At 34.8% G+C, this 17,671-nt stretch overlaps 1 protein-coding gene and 1 long non-coding RNA gene across 5 annotated transcripts; both read left to right on the top strand.

Annotated features, from left to right (window-relative positions):
- Positions 1-844: 844 nt before the first annotated feature.
- LOC311066796 lies at positions 845-2,069 on the top strand. Its single transcript, XR_014603137.1, has 3 exons — positions 845-1,062; positions 1,725-1,811; positions 1,934-2,069. It is a non-coding gene; the product is annotated as an uncharacterized lncRNA (long non-coding RNA).
- Positions 2,070-4,683: 2,614 nt separating this feature from the next.
- LOC311098578 (C-type lectin domain family 6 member A-like) lies at positions 4,684-15,515 on the top strand. Of its 4 annotated transcripts, none has more exons than XM_084138832.1 (14): positions 4,684-4,830; positions 5,532-5,636; positions 5,716-5,778; positions 5,892-5,927; positions 6,144-6,280; positions 6,620-6,744; positions 6,856-8,997; positions 9,307-9,376; positions 9,574-9,678; positions 11,450-11,512; positions 11,600-11,683; positions 11,913-12,049; positions 12,563-12,681; positions 14,236-15,515. In XM_084138832.1, exons 7-14 carry the CDS (start codon positions 8,911-8,913, stop codon positions 14,387-14,389), a joined length of 819 nt encoding a protein of 272 aa, XP_083994958.1. In that variant the 5' UTR covers positions 4,684-4,830; positions 5,532-5,636; positions 5,716-5,778; positions 5,892-5,927; positions 6,144-6,280; positions 6,620-6,744; positions 6,856-8,910; the 3' UTR covers positions 14,390-15,515. The 4 variants fall into 4 exon arrangements, with proteins under 4 accessions (XP_083994958.1, XP_083994957.1, XP_083994959.1 ...); XM_084138831.1 differs by having other exon boundaries at positions 6,856-9,002; XM_084138833.1 differs by having other exon boundaries at positions 6,856-9,021.
- The last annotated feature ends 2,156 nt before the right edge of the window (positions 15,516-17,671 follow it).

The following is a 17,671-nucleotide window of genomic DNA, read 5'->3' as shown; positions in this document are numbered from 1 at the left end:
TTATTTCCAATTCACATGTGTTTTTGGTTCTTTGTGTAGGAAATTTTAAGTCTAGCCATGTCCAAGATCAGTCAAAACCTCAGTAGGGTCGATGAGATGCGTTGTTCTGTTAATCCTCATGATTTAAGCAATCAGCAGTTTAATGTTAGATATTGCAGCTTTGTATATTGTGCCTGTTATAGACCCTAGAGCCAGACTAGTAGAAACTGCCTGATTTATTTCAATCCTTCATGAACATGACGATGTATAACTCTCCAACCACCCTTTACTTAGGCAGTGAACTGTGAAAATAACATGGTACGCAACCTTTAGGCGTATTGCTGACTGAAATATTGCTTTAGTACCACAATCACCAATACAGTAAAGTACAGTATAACACGTACTTATAGTTCATCCGAAATGACTTAAGGTTTCTGGACTAGGGTGTGCATTTATTGTGTCTTTTTTTTGCATGCCTATGACACAGTATTATTATAAAATCACTTTACATGTTACCAAAATATCTTACTTGCTGTCTGGCCGTTGATCTCTGTAGTTTAATATAATAGAAGTGTCATTGTGTAGGTTGTGAATGTGAGTGTAGAAAGAGGAGTTTTGCACTCTGTTCTACAGATTCAGACCCAGAGCAGGAAGTGGTTATGCTTGAAATGTTAGTGTGGTCTCAGCTGAATCGCACTAATAAGGACTGCATAGACACATTTAGACAAGAAACTAGATATGCACATATTTAGATACTAAAATATTGTTAATTTCGAGACAGATTCACTTCTAACCACTATTTAACAGACAAAAGCTGTAAATAGTCCCATTGCCACCTGTTCACTGCCGTCTAACAGGAGTGTGTGTGTGTGTGTGTGTGTGTGTGTGTGTGTGTGTGTGTGTGTGTGTGTGTGAGAGAGAGAGAGACAATGCAGTATCTGAAATCAGAGCATTTCAACACCTGCCATCTTTGCTTGAATTCATCACTTTTTCTGATGATCATGAACAAACACAAGATGACTGATCATATTTACAGTAATACTGCACCACTTTCCAAAGAGAGGCCCGAGGCTACATTTGAATGTAAGTGATTCCTGCTGTTTTTCATTTGTGCATAAACTCTTACATTGTGTAACCCAGCATGTCATATTAGGCAGTTACAGTGATAATCCACTTACTCTGTATTGTTTCATTATGCATATCATTGTTGTCAAGCTTCAGTCATCTTATATTAATAAATCAGATGTTTTATCATGCCAATATGAAGATTATTCACAATATATCCTTCGGGCTCTTACATTGTCAAGTAACTTTTATTTATATAGCGCTTTACACAATACAGATTGTTTCAACAATTGAAGCAAACTTACAAATTCAAAATCTGCTGTAAAGCAGCTCTACACAGTCAATAGTGTCATTATTCAAGTCAGTTCAGTGTTGGTTCAGTTCAGTAACTGCGTGATCAATTATGAAACAAGTTCAATCCAGCTATAAAGCAGCTCTACATAAAACAGTGGTGTCATTATCCAGCTCAGTTCAGTTCAAGTTTTGTTCTTATCCAATAGTGTCAATGCAGTCAGCGGATAATATTACTGAATATTAAGCATTGGAAAAGCAAAAGAACCCAAACTCCATCAGGTGACAGAAATAAAAAAATAAAAAAACTGCAGCTCTCCTCTGGCCGAACTGAGTTAAGTTGTGTTCCATGTCTCTCTTTTTTAACATGTTTAATGTGTATTCTGTAGGTAACAGATCAAGTATTAGTATCCGGGTTCTTCTGACTGTTCTCCTCTTCTTGTCTCTGCTGGCTAATGGTGTGTTGTCATACCTGTGTGAGTATCCACAAATTTCATATACACACAAACAAAACCCTGTGGTACATTCTTACTGTTACACTATGCATTATTTTCATAGTATTACTGATTATTTTATTTTTTCCTTTTTGTTTTTACAGTTTCCAGCAGTGGAACAGATCAGTTAATGGGATGTGGGACAGAAACAAACTTCTCAAAATCAGGTGGATGAAATCCACATTGTCTACTATTGCACTCATAATATTCTGTTTTCTTAGTTCAGTGCAAATAAATGAACGATGAAAGACCAGAGGTGTCATGCTGATTGATAATGTGTTCCTGACAGTTTCAAGTCGCAATGAAATCAAAATTGACGATTCTTACTTTTAATGGAATATTGCAGTATTTATTATACATGATTTATCTGTGCACATCATTTTTTTTTAATTTGTGTGCTCTTATAATCTTTAATCAGAATAACTTCCCCTCCCCCTCGCAGCGACATCTCTTCTCTTCTCCAATGACATATACTGGCGTGAAGGCGGGACAATCTTTTGAACGTTTCTATCTTTTGAACATTTGTTCTTGTTCAATAAGCTGTTTCAATTATATATGTATGTGTGTGTGTGTGTGTGTATATATATATATATATACACACACACAAACAATAGGGAATATATATTCCCTATTGTATATGTACTTCCTGTCACAATAGGGAAGAAAACAATTTCCATTTTTTAATTACTTAGACTACACTTTTTTTTTCCCATATTCCCCTTAAGAATCACTTGATTGGACACTTCAAAGTAGTCTTAATATTGCTTAAGCATTGATTAATGATTTTCAGTGATGTCTTCTGATTCTGCTCGTTTCAGTGGTATTTTTATTACTGTGCTTATTGCTTTGTAATTAATGCATCTCATATGAATCAACTATAATTGATTCATTTTTGTTACATCTGAATGTATTTTATATTTATGTATGGTATTTTCTGGTTGCAATTTATTTTATAGTATGTGCACTTACAGTGTACTTAACCAAGAAAGTACTGAGTAATAGAAGATACATGGACTTAAAGGAACATGCCTACTTTTTGGGACTTTAGCTCATTCACCGTATCCCCCAGAGTTAGATAAGTCCATACATACCCTTCTCATCTCCGTGCGTGCCGTAATTTGTACACGCTGTGACTATACAAATCACAACATGTAACTTAAATAGGAAAATGTTGGCGTTATTTTGTCACTTATTGGGAGCAGTATGCTAGCTGGAGCCGTTTACCTCCAGTCTTTGTGCTAAGCTAGGCTAGCGGTGGGTGCGTCAGACAGAGTTACGGCACGCACGGAGATGAGAAGGGTATGTATGGACTTATCTGGGGGATACGGTGAATAAGCTAAAGTCCCCAAAAGTCGGCGTGTTCCTTTAACATGGATTTAAGGTCAGGTTCAGGGTTTTTATATTATATTGTCATTGCCCAGTCTTTATAATTACTATAGTAGGTACGTAGTATGCACAGGTAGAATTAATGTAAAATAATGTGTTAATTATATTAATTTATTGATGTTTTTTCAGCAGCACTGTGTATTTTTATAAATCTCATACAAAAATAGTAAAATGCCATATTTAATTATAGTTTATTTTACTCTTTCTTTAGAATATCTTACATTTATTAATGTAGGCAGGTTTTAGTTTTCAAAACGGCTTTAATTTGTGGCAAATAAACATGGGAAATGTTATCAAAGTTTAAAATACAGTACAAAAACATACTTTTGAAGTAAAAAAGTGTTACAAAACACCCTAGTTTTCCATTATACTGGTTACTCAAAGGGTATGTTGGTTTACCATTGTGCTGGCACTGTTTGCAAGAATCTTGCAAAAGAGTATCATTTCAGTTTAGAAGGATTATTAAGTCTCATTGGCCATTGTTATAAATGTCTTGTGTGACTGCTTCAAAGTGTTGCTGATTCAGCATAAGTGTTTCTAAAATCCCTCATTTCCTGCACAAAAGAACCAGTGTTGAAATTTTGTTACTTGGTGACTGACAACCAAATAAACAGGAATTCAAATTGCATAATTATGGACAGAAATGGGAAGTTCCAGATTGTTTGCATTTATTCTCTTCCGTTGTACCCTAGTCTGTACAGTAAGTGATGGCAATCTAGTATTTTCTTATCTTGCTAATGTTGCTATTTACAGCTAGCCGAATATTAGAACAACTACTTGCCATTTAAATCTGAGAGTGCTCCACCTGAATAACAACCAGAGCTGTGCAGAGATCTTTGTAATTACGCTATCGTTGTATATTTGCAGCTATAGATCTACCTTTAAATACCACAGTCAATGCCATCTTGAGTGTTTGTGCATGCGTGCGTGTGTAAGAAAGAGTTCCATATCACATAGACAAACTGTATGAGTTACTGATAAACTGATGTTATCTCTGACAATGTAAAAATGTTAGAGAATAAAACTACAGATAAATAAAAACTATAACCCTAAATGGATTTGTATATCCCAAACACTGTTGTGGCAAATTCAAAGTCCCCAAATCAGGTCTCAAAGAATTAACTTTATTGACAAGCAACAAAGTGAAATGCCAGCTGGACACCTGTACATCTGGCTTGCAATAGTCGAACTTCAGGTCTTATAGGCTACCTTTTCTCATCACTAGCCAATCAGCTATCTTTTTCTTTTTTTTGCTCTGCCTTGAGATCTCGTTACCGTTAGAATCCTCTTTCCCGGAGACATCTCTTTATTGGTGGAAAAATCTTTGGCCACACCCATTTTTAAAAAATATCTCAGGTAACATGATTCCCTGATTTAACCTGATTTAACACAGCAATACAGATTTACATGAGGCAAAGGGAAATCTCCAACAACACCTAATACTTCTGACAGGAAATGACGACAGGAAATGATGAAAGCAGCTGAACCCCTCATATACCAAGTCAAATCAGAACAGTTCTCCATTTGAAAATCAGCAGTAGGCTCAAAATGCCTGAAAATATTTGCATAAATTATTTTCAAAATCACAATTCAAGATCAACAGAGAAAGATCAACGTAAGTGCGCTTTTCCCACCCTAATTTATATTTTATATAATCTGGGTAAGTTTGAAATGTGCCTAGAAAATCAGATGTAAATAAATATGTTTCAGCAATTACATAGAATTAATATATTGGTATTGTTTAGATTTGTAATTTCCATCAGTGTTATGACCTTAACATTAAAAGTTTTATGTTATTTGATTGATTTTCTTTCTCTTCATGTTTAACACTCAACATCATTCACGTTTTAAATCTAAGATGTCATAAAACTTTGTGGTGCATTCAACTCCATCATTCATGTCCTTTTTACAAAAATAATTCCAGAAAGAAAAATCTTGTAATACAATTATAGTTGAATATATACTGTATATAATAGGCTATACACTTTTTTTTTGTCTTTTTTTTTTTGTCTAATGATGTGAATTGAATATTGCTCTCCAAATTATTTTCAAAAATGCAATTCCTTTGCTAAAATGCATTCTCGGCAAGCTTTATGAAGGAGTTGAAGCTGGAGTTGTGTGCAAGGATGATTTTTTCAACGGGCTCATGACATGACCCTGTGGGACCCCCTTTTGGGAATGAGAGTTGACAGTGTTTGGTTGGCCAAAATAACCTGCGATCTGCCTGACAGAAAATGCTTTAGAGAACTAGTGCTTTGTTTATTTACTTTTTTTTTTCAAAGGCTATTAATTTCTCTACTAATAATGTATTTTCAGAAAAGGAGTGTGTCAACGATAAGAGAGATGGTGTCTGTATGGTAGTTCTTCTCTCTGTTCTCCTCTTCCTGTCTCTGCTGGCGAATGCAGTTTTGGCTTACCTGTGTGAGTATCCTCATGTGTCAGAGTACCAGTTGTGTTTGCACTGTGTATCAGTTTCTCAATACTATTGTATGCTTCACAGATTACACCAATAACACAAATCAGTCAATGGGATGTGAGCCAGTGACAAACAGCTCAAACCTAGGTTTGTAAAACACATTTTCTTATTCCATTTATCAAAGTATTTCATATCTAATTCATTTATCATTTAAATTAATTGATTGACTTTTTAAACATTTCTTCTACAACACAACGCAGAAGTTAACAAGCCATCACTCCCTTGTACTTATAAAGGTATGTCATATTATGGCCATTCAACATATTTGGCATGTGTATGGCCTTATAATCATTGTGTGTGCTACTATGTGTTTTCTCTGTGTATGTTCTAGTTAACAGCAATTTTTTATGTTTATCGGCATGTTTGTATGTTTCTTTAAATTGGACAATTATTAATCCTGCTGTTCAGTGAGAATTTTTGCACATATAAATAAAAACAGAATAACCTGTCAGGTTTGCCCGAGAAGTGGGTCCAGGACAAGGGCAGATTCTATGTTTTCTCCAATGATACCATGGACTGGAACAGCAGCAGAGAACGCTGTCAGGATCTGGGTGGAGACCTGGTCATCATCAACAGCAGTGAGGAGCAGGTACATATAGAGAACTAGAATTTGAATAATTTGTGGTTTTGTTAAAGCTACGATTGCTTGTAGAGTTTCATGGACAATGAATGATCTGCCTAATTTTCACACTGAAGGAAGGACCTGAGTCAAAACTACTGTAAGCACCAAAATATTATAGAAACCTAAGGGTGGGTATCTTTTGACTTGAGACAGCAACCACTTTGAACGAGAAGGTGCATAGGTCTAAAAACCATGAAAAACACTTTATTGACCGCATGAAACACTCGGTTGCTAATTATAGGCCTACTTTACCTGGGTTGCACTGTACATGCTAAATATCATATTTGAGACATATGTCTTTTTTAGGAATTTCTTGCTCAGCAAACAGTCATTTCTAAGGCATCGGTGCTCCACTGGATTGGTCTGACTGACCGCCAGACTGAGGGGACGTGGCTATGGGTGGACAACACCCCCTTAAACAGCAACCTCTCGTAAGTACCGTTTTATTTTGAAATCCGACGTGCTTTAAATGGCCTCGGTTTGATGGTACAAGTTATTTAAAGGTCATATGGATTTTTGACACACTTATTTTGTCCTGTCAGATGGTGGATCTTCCCTCCTGACGATTATGATGATGAAGACTGTGCTGTATTAAATGGATATTTAAGAGGAGAAAAATGGGGAGATATTTCTTGCTTGAAAAAGGAAAGAAGCATTTGTGAGATTCCATGTTCTTGATCAATGCTAAGGCATCTTTCATGACTTTCAATATCACTGTTCATGTATTTTATAGCCTATGGATTACACTGTAGAATCTGTGTAGCTCTTTATAAATAATACATTTGCATTCTTTTTGTTGTTATATGCACTGTCCAATTGTACATAATGTCATTGTCTTTAAAATATTATGCACTTTCTTTACAGCAAGACATGAGTGAATATGTACAATGGAAATAGCACGAATGCATGTGTGCTTATAATGTGTATGCCAAATATATAATTTTAATCTTTTTTAAAGCCTCAGAGGCCCGTCTCCAGTTCTAAGATGTTTAGAATATCTTACTACATGTCTTTTGCCCCCTGGTGGATCAACCAACAATCTTCAAGTAAAAGGACTCGCAATATATACAGAAGTGGCCAAAAGTGATGTCCAGAAGGGGATATTTGCACAATATTTCCTTTTAATGACACTTCAGGTTCGACTAAATCAAAATATGAGGAGTTTGTTATATTGGGAAAAAGAAAACACTAAACTTGGCTTTAGTATTAAAATGACAACATTTGGCAAGAAAGGCAAACTCCAGCATATAATTAAATATGGGTTTTATTGTATCACACAAAAAAGGCATAGAAAAACAAAGATCACAGGAAATAAAGCATGACTGCAATGTAATCAGTTATTAATATTTAGTTTGTTCTCCCTTGTTTTTTGATTACAGCAGCCATTCTCCTGGGTAGTGACTCACTAAACTTTGCTCATGTGTTATGCTTAAAGGGATAGGTCACCAACAATGAATATTCTGTCTTTAATTATTCACCCTCATGCAAGACATTCATTCTTCTTCGGAACACAAGTGAAGATCTTTTTAATGAAATCTAAGAGATTTCTGTCCCTCCATTGACAGCTACGCAACTACCACTTTGACACTTTAAAAAGGTCATTAAGAAATTGTAAAAATAATCCATATCAATTGTGCGAAAATAAAGAGGAATGCCTATGTTTATTGCAATCATCATTTGTAAACTGCAAAAGTTGCCTTATATTTTACAATCAACTTTGATGTTTAAGTCATTTTAACTTGAATTACATTAAACTGGCTTAAATTGATGAGTTAAAGCAATTGTAAAAACATATGTTGTCATAAATTATTGATCATATTTTTTTTTACAGTGTAAAGCATTTGTATTATGCCCATCACAGTCAAATTCATTAAAAAATAATTTAATCAAGTATATTTTACTAAGATATATAAGAGGGAACTATTGTGTTTTTTTTCATTTATCTTTTTGTGATCAGTTGTGTTTTTTTTTTTTTCAACCAATACAAACACAACAGAGAAAACAGTGAAAACACAATTAGGAACAGTGTGTTTCTAGTCCTCTTTACAATAAGAATACAATAAGATCCAAAAGAACCGACAAAAGTTCCTCATGCTTACAGTAATGACCGTTATCTAAACAACTGGATATGTTGGCAAGTAACCAACATGTCATCAAAAGTTCCAATCCAAAGGTATTTAATAAAATAATAAACTCAGATAATCCAACACAGTGTAACAGCGTGTCTACACTCAAACAATAGCTGACAATGAACAGACAACTTAAGGCAGTGATGATGAACAGGTGTGATGATCAAATGAAATACCATGGTAACTGATACATTTACATTTGGCAGACACTTTTATCCAAAGCGACTTACATTGCATTTCAAGATACACATTTTATATTCTTATCAGTTCTTGCTTTTCCTGGGCATCGAACCCATGACCTTGGCATTGCAAGTGCCAACACTTTACTGTTTGAGCTACAGGAAAGCTGTTAAAAGTTGGTAAATACATTTAAACAAAGGAAACAGGTAACGGATGATAAACAAACTCAAAGTCCATGAGAATGAAACTAAACTAACAAATGACTAAATATGTGACATGTATTGATGAATGTTTTTTGTTTGTCTAAAGGTCTGCGCTTGCTGCTGCTTTATCACCATCACACCTGTGTGCACTGTGTACAGCAAGAGGCCTACAGTTCAGTAAGAAAGGGATGAAAAAGTAACGCTTTAGCATGTTTCTATCTAATGTAACATATTACATCAATATGGAATTAGAGTAAGATTACAACAATGAGGGAAAACCATAAATGGCATGAAGCACAAAAAGCGAGCAGAGCGTTCAAGGAGCGTTGACCACAGATAATCTTTTATCAGTCATTGTTTGAGATGATGCCCCCAACAACTAATAACCAAGTGACAGGAAATGATGGCAGGAAACCTAACTACTAACCCCCAGCCAGAATTAACCAGATCCTCTCGTCAGTTCTCATTTCTTTACTTGCAGAAGATGCCTGAAGCTATTTATTCCAACACTATTCCAAGAGCCATCTCAAGACCAGCTCATGAAAATAGAAGTAAGTGCTATTTCGCAACTTCATTTTTGCAAATTAATTGTTTCAGCAGCTTCATTTTACTTTAACTTTTTATTTTATTGATTTATTATTTTATTATTATATATATATATATATGCCTGCTGATAAGAGAGATGATTTGTTTATTTACTTTTTTTTTTCAAAGGCTATTAATTTCTCTACTAATAATGTATTTTCAGAAAAGGAGTGTGTCAACGATAAGAGAGATGGTGTCTGTATGGTAGTTCTTCTCTCTGTTCTCCTCTTGCTGTCTCTGCTGGCGAATGCAGTTTTGGCTTACCTGTGTGAGTATCCTCATGTTGCATGTACACATTACATTGCAGTATGTATGTTGACTACATGCATTGCATTTAATTATCATTATTATTAGTAGTAGCAGTAGTATTTATTTATTTTTTACATTTGCAACAATCCAGCTGTATTTACCTCACATGGCTCATTTCAAACATGGGTAACACTTTAAGGTTTCATTAGTTAAAATGAGCTAACATGAAGAATGAACAATACTTCTACATGCAGCATGTTAATTTCAACATTTACTAATACATTATTAAAATCAAACGTTGTATTTGTTAACATTAGTTAATGCACTGAGAACTAACATGAATAAACAATGAACAGCTGTATTTGTATTAACTAACATTAACAAAGATGAATAAATACTGTAACATAGCCTAATGGTCATTGTTAGTTCATGTTAGTTAGTGCATTATCTAATGGTAATGAAACCTTATTGTAAAGTGTTACCCAAACATGTTCTTCACTGACACTGGTATCTCCTCAGTCAACAAGTACACTCACTTTGATAAAAATGTATTTGTGGCAACATTTTAATGAAATGGTGCCACAAGTGAGGGACAGTTGTAATTTGTGTAAAAAAAGGTTATGTATATAGGCTACACTACCAGTCAAAAGTTTTGGATCGGTAAGATTGTTAATGTTTTAAAAAAAGTCTCTTCTGCTCACCAAGGCTGCATTTATTTGAAAAAAAAAACAAAAAAAAAATAAAACAGTAATATTGTGAAATATTATTATAATTTAAAATAACTGTTTTCTATGTGAATATATAGTAAAGTGTAATTTATTCCTTTGATCAAAGCTGAATTTTCATTACAGCATTTATCTGAAATAGAAAGCTTTCAAAACACTAGCGTTCAAAAGTTTGAGGTAAGAATTTGCATTTTAAAAATTTTAAGAATAAAAAAAAAAAAAAAAAATCAATACTTTTATTCATCAAGGATGAATTAAATTGATCAAAAGTTACAGTAAAGACATTTATAATGTTAAGATTCTATTTCAGATAAATGCTGTTCTTTTGAACTTTCTATTAATCAAAGAATCCTGAAAAGAAATTGTACACAACTGTTTTCAACATTGATAATAATAATGAATGTTTCTTGAGCAGCAAATCATCATATTAGAATGATTTCTGAAGGATCATGTGACACTGGAGACTGGAGCAATGATGCTGAAAATTCAGCTTTAACATCATAGGAATAAATTACACTTCACTATATATATTCACATAGAAAACAGCCGTTTTAAATTATAATAATATTTCACAATATTGCTGTTTTTTTTGTGTTTTTTTAATCAAATAAATGCAGCCTAGGTGAGCAGAAGAGACTTTTGACTGGTAGTGTATATATAAAAATCATTTTCACATACAGTAACACATTGAAATGATTTGTGTTTATTCCACTCTTTGTTCAGTTTACAATGGATTTATAAAATATTATTTTCTGTTCTATCTGGTCATATATTGTTTTGTAATGGTTTTCTGTAGTTTCCTATAGACTACACTATAAAAAACCTTTTGTTATTCATTTAGTCTCTAAACTGTGGGTAAAAAAACTCTAATTTAGACGTCTCAAATCAATTGTTTTTAAAGTCAAATATCAAGTGTGACTCAATCTTCTAACTCTCATGCATTTTTATACAACATATATTACATAGAAGTTCAAAATATTTTTTTTTAGTTGTTCATATAACCCTAAATACTTACTACTGTAAATATATTGTAATACGAAATCTGTGATCTTATTTGTATTACAGATTACAGAAATGACCCAGAACAGCTTTTGAGTTGTGAACCAGTAACACACTGCTCTTATTCAGGTAGACGAACTCCACATTCTCTCTTTTTACATAAAACAGTATGTTTATTCAGAATAACATTTTTAATTTTCTTTGTTTTTATGTTAGATGTTGACGACAATGCTCAAATCAAACAGATCTTTCACAAGGACATGGAAAACAGGTCTAAAGTACAGCAGTGTCCAAAAAAAAGCAAGTCGATTTATTACTTATGTTCTTATGTATAAACATACATCAAATATTTTAATAAACACTGGAATATTTTCAGACATGTAGAGTCAGCTGCAGAATAAGTCTAGTTTATAAAATGTACACTACTCATGTTACACAGAACAGTTTTGTACCCCACACTATATCGAATATATAATTCAAAATGTAGTTTAGGGCACTGATATTAAACTTTCAAAAACTGTCCCGCAAGATTTCCCTGCGAAGTGGGTCCAGGACAAGGGCAGATTCTATGTTTTCTCCAATGATACCATGGACTGGGACAACAGCAGAGAACGCTGTCAGGATCTGGGTGGAGACCTGGTCATCATCAACAGCAGTGAGGAACAGGTATAGATATATAATATGAAATCATTAGAACATTTGATTTAAGATCAAAGATGTACATTGAACTTAAATGAAACAAATCTCTGTCAGTCTTGACAACTAGGAATGTTTGGCATGGTAATGAACAGAGTTGATATATTTTGTCTTGGCTGAATAAATCTGCTACGCTGTTGCTGCGGCAGAGTAAGTACGGGACTTGCTACTGCCAATACACGCCACGCTGCTGTGAGCAAGTAAGACATGCTGCTGCTGTACAATATAGCGTACATGAATTACCCGTAGCAGATCTATACAGGTGGAGCTGGGGAAGGTGGAGGGTTTCTGAGCGCGCTGCACTGCTAAGACAAATGCTAACCAAGTATTTGAAGGTTGAGCAGCAAGATTATTGGCTACTGACACAGGAGTAATCAATCAGCTGTGCCCTATTGAGAATGATGTGAGATTGGCGCAGGCTAATAGTTAAGGACCTATTAGTCTGCGCCGTCTAGAGTTTCATGACAGAACTTTCTATTGTAGAAACTTCTTGCAAACCAAATTCGCATTATTGGCGCACAAACATTATATTGGATTGGTCTGACTGATAGCCGCAATGAAGGTGTCTGGCTGTGGGTGGACGACACCAAGGATCATCTTAGGCAAGTATTATTTTAAATGTCTGTGTTAATAAATATATCTGTATGATATGTATGATACATTTTTATGCAGCTTTACACTCTAAGGGACCATTTGTATTTATGGAATGGACCACCGGAGGAAAATAGGGGAGGATTTTTTCAGCAAAACAAGTTCTTTGTGACATGCAAGATTTATTGTATTAAAATTTAAATGCAAAAGAAAAGGCACGAGAGTCAGCTGTTTTTGTCAATTTTAAGTTTTAATTTAATATATTTTACCACTTGCTTGAGCAACTTAATATATAAATATATATAGAAGTAGCATTGAATAAAACGTTGTTTAAATTGTGTTTAAACGTCTATTAAAGAGTGTATATGTGTACAAAGAGAATTGGAATGCTGACAAAACTTTTTTTTGAATAAAAGTTGCTGATAACTTCTAGCCTGGAAATCCAGACCTAAATCTAAAAGATTAATGGTCTGGGGTCGACTAATGAAAATCGCCCAGCTCGAGGGGCGGCACCAAGCATGCATTTGAAAATCTCACTGCACGCAATTGGATGGCCAATCACAACAATAAACCCCATATGCTTAGCTACCAGCGGAGCTAACTGGTAGATTAGACCATAGATATCATATAATAAAGGCTAGATGTCTTGTGCTGGCCAATGGAGGTCGACGTCCGCACACGGCGGCCTTCTTACCACAGGGTGCTCGCTCACTCGTAACATGGTGCATGTACTTTTAAATAACCATAACTTGCTCAATTTTCAACCGATTTTCAAACGGTTTGGTTTGTTATAAACGTCAGAGATGTAGTTATGACACTGCATACATATGAATAATTATAACAATGGACTTCCATATGAAAGAATTATAGCCACTTTAATAACGTTTGTAATAAACCAAACCGTTTGTAAATCCGTCAAGATTTCAGCGAGATATGAGGATTTGTGTGCGTGCTGATCACTCACCTTAATTCACAGCTTCCCTGTGGTAAAATGACCGCCGGTGATGCCGGAAGTGACTCTGCCTTAAGACATCTAGCGTTTATATGGATATCTTAGACTCTTACCGTATCTGGTCGGCAAAACAGCAAAAACGTCCTTCTTGCAAAGGAACGATTCGAGCGGCGTCTTCTGTTCCTGTTTTAGATAAAAAGCCAAGTCTAACTCGTTCATTGTAGCAGCCAAAGCCGTTTCAAACAACTGGTGTTCATCCATAGCCATCTTGCAATGTTTACTAATGACTTCGACGTCGCAGCGCTGTCGTCATCTGTTTAGCTCTACCTTATGCGTAAGTCGTTTGTCATGGTTGTAAAAAAAAACAGTGGCTATCTGATCATCTTTGCCAAGCGCAAACCAGTACAGAAGTAATCAATAAATTTCGGGGAGAATCATGCCTTTTTTCACAATCATTTTTGAGGGTCAAATGTATTGCTGGCGAAGGGAGGGTCAAGTCTATTTTGACTATGGATCTCAAAACTCCTCCGGTAGCCCCTTAAATTAAAAACGAGCAGTCCCTATATGATTAATTAATTCATTATTTTTTTTATTAATTTTTTTTATTTGTCAGATTCTGGGCAATGCCCCCTGATGATCACAAATCAGCAGACAATCCTCTGGGGGAAGATTGTGTTGTATTGAATGGACGAACGCCTGAGTCGATGTGGGGAGATGTTTTGTGCTTGAGGAAGGAGAGAAGCATTTGCGAGATTCCATGTTCTTAATAAATATGTAGGCTACTTAATAAAAGTTTATATTTCTTTCTGCAAGCCCCCTACAGACAATAAAAATTAAGATGATAAAGTAAAAAAAGGACATTTAAAATAATGTAAACAATAAAGCATAATTATAAAGCAGAATAAAAGTATAGTTATGAAGGGAAAAAAAGCTTGATCACTTTATGAACATGTAAACTGCCTTAAATAGGCTAAACAGAAGAAGCCATACAAGTCCTATAAATAGTACCAATGTACTGAAGGGGGTGGATTGGATCCACTGCTGCTTCAATGTATATGTAATGAGTGATTATAATCAAGGTATTAATTTTTCCTTCTAAATATCAAATGAGTTGAATGACTTCTCTGGAGATTTTACTTTGTTATAGAAGTCACCAGTGTGATTACTGAAATGTTCTTTTCATGTATTCTTTAATGTCAGTATTTGATATCTGAATGCAGTGACAGTGCTTGCTTATTTAGCCCGGCTTCCAGAAATGAAATAGGGACTTGTTTTGTGTTTGAGAAAGGTCTTCAACGTGTTAAAACATATAGGGGTCATTGAAGCCAATAGTTTAAGGGACCATTTCTTTGGTAAAGCCTTACTTTCCAGTTAGACTAAAGTGTCCTCTCCTTGAGAGAAAGAATGCATTATCTTGATGTTTTGAGAGGACTCTCCTGTTTATAGTTAGAGCCTGGCCGAATCCAACCTTGGAAAAGCTGTGTGTCGGTGTGTGTGTTAGTCTTCTTGGTTACAGGTTAAGGAACCACTGGCATGATTGGAGATTGACTGAGTTGTTGTTCAGGACTTGCTGGCGCCCAGCAACCCAAATCTGAGACCTGGAAGGTCACGACGTGCCTGACTTCAGGGTCCGAGTGTCAGCTGCATAATCGATGGAGATATGCTTCAGTTTATCTGTATATGTGTGGAAAATTACTATGTTTATCTATTTCTTAGCCAATGAGAATCATTCAACCAGAAGCAATGACGTTAGACCTTGGTGAAGGGTATAACTGCTGTGATCTTTGTAACTGTAAGCGGGGCGGCCTACGAACTCCTGTGTGAGTCTTGAAGCTGACTTCTGCTGATGAAACTGCAAACTATCTTCAGTAAAACTTTTCTTCAATTTATTATAATTCTGACTCCAGGTTCTTCTTTCAAACATCTGGTCCTTGGGTCCTAAACTGTTTCCCCCTAGCAGTAAACTGAAGGGGGTGGATTGGAATCCACTGCTGCTTCAGTACAAAGATGTGAATTTAATTTAGAAGTAGGAAGATATAGTAAGTTTGATTTCGCAGTTCAATGATTTAAATAAAGGACAATTGAGTACTTAATTATTAACTGATAAATTACAGATGTTATTCAATAATAAAGCAAAGAATAACCCACAGCATTTGCAAATACCTTTGGATGAAGTATGAATCTTGAAAGGTGAGTCTAGGGTTTGACTAAATTTGTCTGAACTGCGGACAAATTAACTGGACAAACAAAACATTTCATATATATGACCAGTGGTGATAGAGATCGGGGGTTAAAAACTAGAAGCAGTATTTCAGATGCAGCCAATGATGCTGTTGCATGGGCAACTAATGAGGCAGTTGTGCAAATATAACAGTGAAATGTCTACACTCAAAAATAGCTCTTTGGCTGAACATGATTCAATCATGGACAGTGGTTCCACGTGAGTGAAACAAGTCAAAACCCAATAGAATCAACCATGTACTGAACATCTACTAGAATCAATGGTGTCTATTTAACTTGAATTAATTGCTTACAGTTAACTTAATAAATGGTTTTCATTAAATTGAATTATTCCAATATTTCTACAATTAATACTAAAATGCCTTCAGGGTGTAAGTGGTTAAAAAAAGGTTTTTTGTGTTGTTGTTGAGAGTACTAGCTAGTGACAAATAGATTTATTTCTTATCTACATTTTATCATTATTTAGAAATGTTAACACACGAGTAGGCTCATTTTTATAGTATCTTGTGACACATTGGCTATTGGGTTTTATTGACTATAGATAGGACATCTGCATTCAGGGGTGTCGGACTGGGGTAAAACCAGTACTGATTATCAGGGCCCCAAGGGGAGAGAGCATAGTTCGAATTACAGGGGGACCCCAAAGGGACAGAAATATCAGTTTTGGGGGGGTCAGATAATTTTTCTGATAGTGAAAAAATATAATTACAGTTACAATACAAGTCAACTCCTATTTTCACTGTAGGAACATTTTAATGTAAAGCGATTTCAGACACCCCTATTGTGGACCGTACCATTTTTAACCACCGTGGCTAGAAGCAACGGAGATAGAGAACGACTTCAACTTCTCAAGCAAGCGTCAACGTTGAATGACAAAACGCTAGTTTCATAAAGTATCATTCTTTTCAACATTCCTTATTTGTATATTCAAAAATATTTAAAATAAAATAATCTAATTTAATACAGTTATAATTTTTCAATGTAAATTATTTAATTGTATTGCTTACAGCCTAATTATTTTAATTGAATATATTTATCAAATTTAAGAATTTGAAATGAAAGATGGAGCATACATTTAATAAAATTAGGGGAAAATGCCCTTTATAAAGGTACAAAAAATTATTCTGAGTGTTTTCAAACAGTGATGTAATGAAACATTGACAATTTAAGCTTGAAGGGAGTAAAGCCTCGTTTAGGCTATTAAGGAAATGTAATTTTGTCAAAAGAAGAACTTTTATTTTAAATAAATGTTCATTTTAAATCAGCCTACTTCAGTGTGATATGTTACCATATTATCATGCTTAACAATAAGAATTTGAATAATTGTAATGTGATGATCAGATGCAGATATCTAAATCAAAAAATATGGGCGGTTTGCGGGTGGATTATTAATTTTAACAGCGGATTCGGGTGACTCAAACTGCACCAGATTAATGAATTTATCTTTAAAATGTACAAAATTTTCTTCCGGGGGGGCATGCCCCCGGACCCCCTAGAGATACCAAGCTCCACCAACAAAAAAATGTGGGAAACACATTAGGCTATATGATGATCTATAAAAAAAAATACAAATTTAATTATCTTATTATTAAAATACATTATTATGATTTTACCACCTCCGCCTCGTTTTGAGCCAGGGAAAACCCTGAAATAGGCACTAGGCTTCTTGTAAAGGTATTACGTTTACTAGTAATTAGAATGGTATTTCAGTGCACTTAACTTCTAACTCTTGGGAGTTGATCAAAACAGTTATCTTTTGGATATATAATAACAATTAGATATTCTGTAGCCTACTGATTATCAGTTTG

This window comes from Abramis brama (assembly GCF_963993115.1).
Source record: "Abramis brama genome assembly, chromosome: 1".
Taxonomy (NCBI): Eukaryota; Metazoa; Chordata; class Actinopteri; order Cypriniformes; family Leuciscidae; genus Abramis; species Abramis brama.
The sequence above is the reverse complement of the archived record's forward strand: the minus strand, read 5'-3'. Positions and strand labels throughout refer to the sequence as shown.